Raw genomic sequence first — 9,429 nt, forward strand, 5'->3', positions numbered from 1 at the left:
CTTCCATTTAATGGGATATTCTAAAAAGATGAAATCAAATAACGGTTCTACAAGAACACTCAAAGTTACCTTGTATATAAAGTACGAGATGGAGGAACGATTTTTAAAGCAATGAGACAATAAAATGTGTTAAATACGAAAGACAAAAACGAACCACACACGTAATGACAATACAAGAAGATTTGTTACCTTGTATATAAAGTACGAGATGGATATTTTTAAAGCAATGAGACAATAAAATGTGTTAAATACGTAATGACAATACAAGAAGATTTGACGTTATATTTTGTTTTAAAGCTTAAATTCAATCATATAAGTTTGGCATCATTGCGGTAAGGAATAAGGATAGCGTTATTGAAGAATGACGCAAATTAGTAAAGGAGGGATATAGTCCATAAGACCCCATACTGCATACTAAGGTGCGAATGCTCTATAGTAAAGTAGTTTTTCTTGAGATAACGTCACGTTCATGCTTTTATACACCGATTTGTACGGACGATCCGTGGTTGAGTCAAAATTTTACTTTTGTAAAGTCGTTATTCTGATTGAGTATATTAATTACGGATATAGTACGACGAGTTGCATACGATTTTCTATAGGGGATTGCATTGGACTCATTCAATAGCACTAATCCTTGAACTTGTAGACATCCATTGGCGAAATTTGACATCGCTGTCTCTTTTCGTTCTCAAGTTAGACGGTAACAGACGGACAAACGGACGGACTAAACCATCACATAAGGGGATTTGTTTCATTCGAAAAATTTCCCGAACAAACAAATTTCAACAAGTTAAAAAGTAATCGTAAACGATTTACATAAAGCGCATTTCCACTTGCATTCATTTCCCATTTGTAAGATGCAACTTCTATGAAATCGTAAAAATCCGGCCACAAATATGAAAGATAGCGTTGCACATGGGCAATCCATTTTTGTCGTGCTACTTCAATGTCAGTTTATGAGAAGAATTACATTTCAATGCTTTTCTAAATAAGAAAGTTGGAACTGCGCATGCGCAAACCTAAATTTTGAAACTAATGTTAGATTTTCCTTTGTACCAAGCGCCTAAATATCAAATTTCACTTAAATGCTTCCATAGATAAAAAGGTTGCCACTGCGCATGCGCAAAACCAAATTTTGAAATTGGCGTTTGATTTTCCTTTATCCCAAGTGCCTATGTATCAAATTTCGTTTAAATTCTTCCATAAATGAAAAAGTTGGCACTGCGCATACGCAAAACCAGATTTTGAAATTGGCAGTTGATTTTCCTGCGCTAAAAATGAGCCTGTCAGTCAATAGGTAAACTAAACAAAGCAACCGAAATGTATTAATTGTTGCATTACTGCAACTGTTAAGAGCAAAACTCGAATTTTATATTCGAGATTTGAAAGTTAATAGGATGCAATAGATAATCGTCATCTACACTTATTCCTAACACAATCATGTTCTATCAATGTGTAAAAATAGTTTAGTAAAAGGAAATGAAATGCACCTGCTGTATAGTTTCAAAAAAGGTACATTTATTATTAAATGCATTAGCGATGATGCCTCAGACAGTTTTATTTTATGCCACATACATACACACTTTAGTTTTGCTTATAACGAGCCAGGGGTTTGGATTTACTAAAAATAGGTTGATGTCATCGTGGGGAACATACTTACGGGGATCTATTTATGCCTGACAGATAAATTGAATATATCACCAACGTCAAAAAATGTATCTTAGCCCTTCCTTACTCTGTCTCGAAAGAGAAAACATGGTGCATTCAGAATTCATAGAAAAATCCATCGATAAATTTCATCACGACACAGGTTACAGTAAAATTAAAGGGCTCTCATCTGAGTTTAAGTAGGTATGTTACGCTTCCAACTGCCCTAATTTAAATGTTATGTCGCTTAGTGATTTACAATTTGGCTTCACAGTAACAAAATTATGATGCAATGCACAAGGGGGTATATATTTTACATACAGAGACAGTAGGAATACTAATAACAAGTTAAAAAGTAATCGTAAACGATTTACATAAAGCGCATTTCCACTTGCATTCATTTCCCATTTGTAAGATGCAACTTCTGTTAAAATCGTAAAAATCGGGCCACAAATATGAAAGATAGCGTTGCACATGGGCAATCCATTTTTGACGTGCTACTTCAATTTCAGTTTATGTATCAAATTTCGTTTAAATTCTTCCATAAATAAAAAAGTTGCCACTGCGCATGCGCAAAACCAAATTTTGAAACTGGCGTTTGATTTTCCTTTATTCCATGTGCGGACGGACGGACGGACGGACAAAGTGGCCACAATAGCGCATTTTTTTTTATTTTTGTGGAAATGCGCTAAAAAGTGTATCGTTGCAAAAGTTAACCGGTAATAGTTATTTTCTTCGCCCTTTTTAGAGAACGTAGTTGTTTCTAAAGTAGTTTCAGAAAAAAAACTAAATAACAGCAAATTCGAAATTTTATCCATTTCATTGATCGTATCATAATATTGTAGAAATTATACCATTCTTTTCTCAGGGATTACACAAGTGTAAATTCATTTGATAGAAGGAATATTTACTTGTTTTTCCATTATTAAAAATAAAGAGACCTTCTGTTTAAGTTTAAAATCATTTAAACGTAATTCGGGTACACATTTGGGACGAGGGCAAGTCTAGTAGGTACGCAATTACGTTACTGCTCTACTAAGCAAATTGCACTAATTATTGCAATGTCATGGTATGCAATATGTTAGTGAAATGGATAATTATATAGAACGCTAGCCAAATAGTTTTAAGGTATAAAAAAATCATGTCCTTCCTTCACAATATAGACATTAGCGATTAACAGTCAACCAAGTCTTAAATTAGTGGTGTGAGTCCTACAACCCAGTGACTTCATAAGGGGTGAATACTATTTTCCCTTGTTCATGATCATTCGAGTCAAGAAGAAAAATTAAGAAGTAAGACACCGCGATACCAATATATAGGAATTTACGCCTCTTCTATAAGGGAAGACTCAACCAACCGTCGACGTTGCGCGAATACGAGGTCTTCAGTCCGATGACACCGTCAACGATCACTGTCATATAAAGGTATTACACCCCCAACGTTAAGCATCCGAGATCTCCTCCAAAAAGACACCGAAGCACACCGCACCTGGGAACTGGTTCCCGTTGCAGAAAGTCCCAATAAGAAGCGACCCATGCATTAAAGTATTGCGATGTGAAACTACAACAGAAACTGCTAAAGCTGTTTGGTGTAACGGCTTAGTTACATTTACATACACATCCCCGCTTGTATAAGATAAATGGTATTTTCTACGGCACTGGTAACAATTTTATTATAACAATTAATTTGTTTGTAATAAAATAATTAATACCACACATATCTCAGTAATGAATAAATTTTCAGTGACTCTGACCTCTTTATTCCCACTTATAATCTGAAAATAAAACGTTATGCTCTGGTTTGATCACTCTCAATAAATGAACTTGTTTGAATATATTGGTGAAAATCTAATTAATTAGCTAGATTTGTTCATATTCGTAATTAATCAAACACCTGGTATTTTTCCCTAGTCAAAAACAAATTTACACGCTCCTGGATGCTAAATAAAAGTTGACCCACACAAAATAATGGTTTTCTAAACTTAAAATTTAACTTTACAATTAATGAGAAAAAAATTGGTATCTTTGGATTGGGTTCACTTATCATTTACAAAAAATACACAAATTTAACGGGATAAATTCTCGTGAGTCGAGCTCTTCAGGAATGTTAGAATAATTTTAAACGTCAATCTATTATATTATAAATTCCTAAAAGAATCGACTCCTATGGTTACACAACGCGAAAAAATTTAAAGGTATATACAATATGTATCGAGGAGTTAAAGTTTTTTCCAGTCCAGTTGATTTTGGAAGGGTACTAGCAATTTGGATGGTGGAACGCCTTGTGCAATACAATCGGACCTTTGGTATCGGCAGGTTTGATTGGAGCTTTGTTAAACTGGTATATTTCAATTGTAAATCCAAGTTACTAAAATATTCTTTCGCCAAATAGGATGGGTTAAGTTTTCGGTAGTAGCGCCATATTTCAAAGCACTGCGAAAATTCGACTCTTTGACGTTCAGCATCAGCCAATAGCCATTCATTCCACGCTGTATGTCAAACAGTGCGAGGACTGCGCGTAAACTTGCCATAAGAACAATTTAACGAAGTTCCACCAAAAGGAAAAAACACAATAGATAAAGACCAATTGCATTTCAGAGTTTTCAGTAAAGAAAAGCGAAACGCGAGTTAAATTAGCGTATACACATATTAAACCTAAAATGCTTTGTGGGGTATTTTTAATCTTGCAAAGTGCTATGTAACTTTTTGTACATCAAATAATTGCACGAAGGGCACGGCTTTCCCTTCCTCATCGATTAGAGTTCACGAACTGTAGAATAATAAATAATTACTGCCTCGTTTAGAAAACTGTAAATTTGTTAAGTTATAGTCATATAAAATGGCGAAAATTGCTCTGGGTTGCCACAGACGTGAGCTTATAGTTTATTCAGTAGCGTTGAATTTACTTCGCCAGGCTCCTCTCTATCTAGCGCAAGGCAATATTTAACTTTCGTTAGCTCTGAAAATAGTTCCGAATCATGCACATGTATCATCATATTAAAATACGGAAAATTTTTAAAATTGAAAAGTAGCTGATGCGATGTAGTTACCACCTTACTTGCGCTTACTTTCTACTCCATGAAATTGATACAAATTTCGTATCAATTTTGCATGTTGGCAATTTGCATACACATTTTTTTCCTGTAACTGAAAACTGAATGTTTGGCTAAAGTGAATTTCACTGTTGTTTATTGTGTATGTATATTTCAGTAGGCTCAGCAATGAATACTTAATCCTAAATAAAGCTTCGTGTGGTGAATTATAAATTTTTTTATTATAAACGAGCGAACATTATTGTTTCTTTGCAGATGAATGAAAAACAAAGCTTTGGCTTTTGTTATGAGTGACTGAGCCAATTGGTAATTTTCACACATGGAAAGAAACGCATACGTTCGATTTGTTTGAAGGAGATGTATTGTTACGGAAGACTTTTTGAAAATTCCTATTATTCAGCGCATGAGCGTTTCATGCTGTTCAATACGAAAACTCGCTGAATCCCCATCCCACTTTCTACTGGATCAGACGCTTACATAAAAAGGCAATCCCTTTGTTATTCCAGTTATAATTGCAATTATTATTAGCGAGAATTGGCCGAGTTGTTTAGCTTTTGCATGACTGATTCTTCCCTTTTTTAAACGCGATTACACGTGCTCTAAATCATTCCACCATGTAATGTAATCTTTAGTCCTTATTAAATTAATAATATATGAAATATGAGTTTGACGGTTATCGTAGGTAAATGCAAATATTTAGGATTTCATTATAAAATATCGAGAGGTTTCTTCGTGGAAATGAAAAATGATAAAACTATAAATCATAAAAATTTCCTCAGCAGCATCTCAATTAAGACATTTGAATAAATAATTATTGAATCTGCTAGCTCGATTGGAGTTGCCAGCAATCAGTGTGACTAACCAGCCCTTTGAACTTCTTTTAAGGATGAAACGACTTGATTAACTTGCCATTTGGGTTAAATGTGCGAGAACGCTATAATTAACAAAAAATGCAACTTTTTAGATTAACCTGGAATTAAATCGTATAGAGGAGAACTCCATGTCAGAAATAGATTAAGGGACCACCCTAATTAAACACCTTAAAACCCCAACATGCTATTGTTTCTTACTTGTAAGTTTAATTTATCACATCCTGTCCTGTGTGTCGCTCATATGCAGGGCAAAAATTGTTAGAATTGAGTGAGTGCAAACTATTAAAAGAAAAAGTGTACAATTTGTGTGTCAATAAACGGAATGATTACATCATATCCACTATTAGTCCAGGCTATATAATATTTTTGTATGAAAACAATTAGTTACCGGGCGAAACCGGGTTTTTCAGGCAGGTGGAATGAATAGAATTTGGGAAAAATAATTAAAACAGCTGAATTTTTCCGCGGGTGAAATCACGGGGGTTGAAAAGGGTGGAAAGTGGTATTTTGCAAATTGTGGTAAAACTATTGATTTTAGACGAAAATGTTAAATGTAAAAGTTATAGAGATTAAAAAAATGAGCAACTTTTGTATCTACACTACTTTCACATAACCTCCAATTTTCCTAGAAGAACCGGAAAAGCTGTTTTTTTTTTCGTTTTTTATTCTAATTTTTGCGAAAAAATGTCGTAGGGGTTTGAAATTTAGAGGTAACATAGTCTGTTTTATGATAAAACAGAAGATAATTGTTTGGGCCCATAAAGTTGAACCGTTTCCAAGATCTCACGATTTCTGAAAAAACACCTCTTTTTCAAGGGGATGAAAAATCTATTTTTTTTCATCGTACACAGGTGCGGGGGGTAGCAAAATATTCGGGAAGACTTATATTTTAATAAACAAAAATAAAAAAATATTCCTATAGCAAAAATTCGAGAAAATCGCCAAAAACCGGAAAAGCAGTATTAAGATATACACGGTTTTTGACATGATAAATCAACATGTTGGATGTTAGTAAAGATTTTTTCGAAATCTGTCTTCTTCCTTCTCTTTAATGTTTGCCTAAATATTCTCTTTTGTTATCTTATGCTCAACTGTTTTAGTTTTTAGTAGTTTTTATTATTTCTTTTTTCTGCATTTTTACCGCAATAAAAGCAATTCGAAATAAAATCGAATTATGTATCTTGCTTCCTGATTCTTGAACAATTTATTTTTGTTCACTGATTCTTCTTCCTGCTTGTTTTATAGCTGATGCAATTGCGTTGGACCTGTTGATAAACTTGCAAAATCTGTAATAAGAACGTTGGTTTTACCGGCCAAAAGCTAATGATTTGAGATGTCAAACTTGAAGGAATAAACTTTATGAGGATTTTATTCATAATTCCTCTAAATTAACGATCAACAATACCACTCTCCACCCCTTTCAACCCCCGTGATTTCACCCGCGGAAAAATTCAACAGTGGCATTTAAGAGAATAAGAACCGTTGCGTTAACAAATAAATAAATGTTATTGTTCTATTTAGCTTCCTATATTCCCGAGGCCAAATTCAACAAAAGTTGCCAGTGACAATCCCACACAAGAAAGAAAAGAATTAATTAACCGAGAAGTCGAAAATTGATTTTGCGAAAGGGAAAAAATTATTGCTGTTTCCCTGTCAAGTTGACTAGAGGAAAGATATCCAAACACAAAAAATTGCTTTCCTACAGCTTCTCTGACATCACACTAAATAAGGTTCTTTCCATTTGCTCAACGATTGAAAACTGCAACAACGCTGGAGCAGGACTTAAATCAATCCCCATTTCCACAGCTACCGTTCCAGCTCCTAAGCCAATTTACAAGAAAAACCAATCTCAAAATGCGGGTAGATCTAAATTCAAATTGAAACCCAAGAACCAACATCCGCTAATGTCAAACATAATTGTCCAGGAGGCGTCAACTTGCCACGTACACTCAATGCGAGGGTCGCTCTTGGAATAAGACATGCATAAAATGTCAGAAAAACCGCTGTCGCGTGGTTTCAACAGCACCAGACAATCCGACCACGACATCTGCCTCAACCCATCCAGTTACTGCTCCCCCTTTAACGGATAATAAAGTTACAGTTCTGCAAAGTAACCATTGGCGACTCTAGATTCCACACAGATTGGATTGTTGATTCAGTAACCGCACGTCTCGTACTAAATGACAACTCGTATTACCCAACCATCGGAATGTTTCGAAATGTGACTACTCCGTTCCTTAGCAAATGTGATTGTATTGCCCTTGCCCTTGGGCTACTGGAATCAGATTGGAGTTACACCAGAATAAAAGGACAACCCACTCTCTATTATTAAACTTGTCTACATAATTTACAACTCAGAGCCATTATCAGTGTCATCTTATGCGTTTCTTTTTTTACGGATAAAGATTTTGAGTTTTCCTTTCTTTAAAACATGTGTTGGAAGGAGTGAACAAATCCGGTGACGCAAAATTAGAAAGGAATGAATGAAATGTTTTCAATAATACGTCGTTCATTCACCCGATGCTTAAATTTTACTGCACATTCACTTGAAATATGGTGTTGATTTATCAAAAGGAAAAATTTTACATGCGTCACTTGACATTTACATATGATTAAGTGTGGAAGTCGTTTTCAGGTAGTTGTTTACTCAGTAGGTATTTTTAATGAAGGCTTATCACACGTATCACATAGTTCGTGAAAGTCTATCGTAAAGAAACCGATAACAAAGTCTATAAATGTGCACTATTACTTTACTCTTCATTTATGACTTCAAAACATGAGGGTAGGAGTGGAATTGCTGTGCTTTATAGGTGCAAGCGTGCTTGCAGGTGAGTATATTTTAATGAACTATACATTTAATAAGTGTGTAACAGTTTTAGGAAACGACCAAATTAATACTGCTGTTTTGACCCTTCACAATCAGTACCGAGCAAAGCATGGGGTACCTGCGCTGGTGTTGGACTCAGAGGTATACATGATAAGCACGAAATTCTCTTAACTTTCGAACCTCTTGTTTTCATTTGGAAAATATACTGATTATACTTCTATAGATGAACCGCTATGCGCAAGAATGGGCCAACCAGCTTGCAAAGACGTCGACGTTTTCTCACCGTCCAAACAACAAATACGGGGAAAACTTGTATTGGGGCTCGTATCCTGGAGAAACAGATTTGCAGATATCACAGAGAGGGGTGAAAGCCTGGTACGATGAAAACAAATTTTACAATTACGATTCCGAGACTGTACAAACAAAGGCTTTGCATTTTACGCAAGTAATTTGGCGAAGCTCTCGGAGATTGGGTATTGGTGTTGCAAGAGGCAACAACGGAGTGTACTTGGTCTGCAACTATGACCCACGTGGTAACTTTGTGGGACAATTTAGAGCAAACGTACCAAGACCTACCGGTTAATTTAGGTATTATTAGTTGTTATTTTAGTTTTTGTTCTGTGCAGATCTTTACATATTACATAGGCAATAAAGTTGGTGGAACCACAGGTTGGGGTGGTTTTCCCAAAACGGTGGCGGTTTCCCTGTACGAGGCTAATGGATGTTTGTTGGTCTAAGTGTTCGTAGGAGGGGTCCTGGGAACCATTCTGCATCTTGGAAACGACTTTGGTGTTGATATTTACATATATACTTATATATTCAATATATTTCAATTTCAATCTAAAATTCTTGTGCATATCCTTTGACAGTATTACGAGCATGTTACGACGCTTATTATTCAGAGCTTATGCGAGCGAGTGGAGCAAGTGAGCCGAGTGAGTAAGAGTTATTTGTATTTTACACATGGCGTTATACGATTTTATGAAAGATTTGGACAAAACTTCGGTCCAGTGTATTACAGTTCCACTAAG

The 9,429-nt window shown here is 35.3% G+C and overlaps 1 protein-coding gene across 2 annotated transcripts; it reads left to right on the forward strand.

The window, feature by feature from the left end:
- Nucleotides 1-8,237: 8,237 nt before the first annotated feature.
- Nucleotides 8,238-9,202, forward strand: LOC116167107 (Golgi-associated plant pathogenesis-related protein 1-like). Of its 2 annotated transcripts, XM_031482348.1 has the most exons (4): nt 8,238-8,399; nt 8,445-8,539; nt 8,622-8,986; nt 9,044-9,202. In XM_031482348.1, the coding sequence occupies exons 1-3, from the start codon at nt 8,348-8,350 to the stop codon at nt 8,979-8,981; spliced, it is 507 nt and encodes a 168-aa protein (XP_031338208.1). In that variant the 5' UTR covers nt 8,238-8,347; the 3' UTR covers nt 8,982-8,986; nt 9,044-9,202. The 2 variants fall into 2 exon arrangements, with proteins under 2 accessions (XP_031338208.1, XP_031338207.1); XM_031482347.1 differs by having other exon boundaries at nt 8,239-8,399; nt 8,622-9,066.
- The last annotated feature ends 227 nt before the right edge of the window (nt 9,203-9,429 follow it).

The sequence above is a fragment of the Photinus pyralis genome, unplaced genomic scaffold (genome assembly GCF_008802855.1).
Source record: "Photinus pyralis isolate 1611_PpyrPB1 unplaced genomic scaffold, Ppyr1.3 Ppyr1.4_LG3b, whole genome shotgun sequence".
NCBI lineage: Eukaryota > Metazoa > Arthropoda > Insecta > Coleoptera > Lampyridae > Photinus > Photinus pyralis.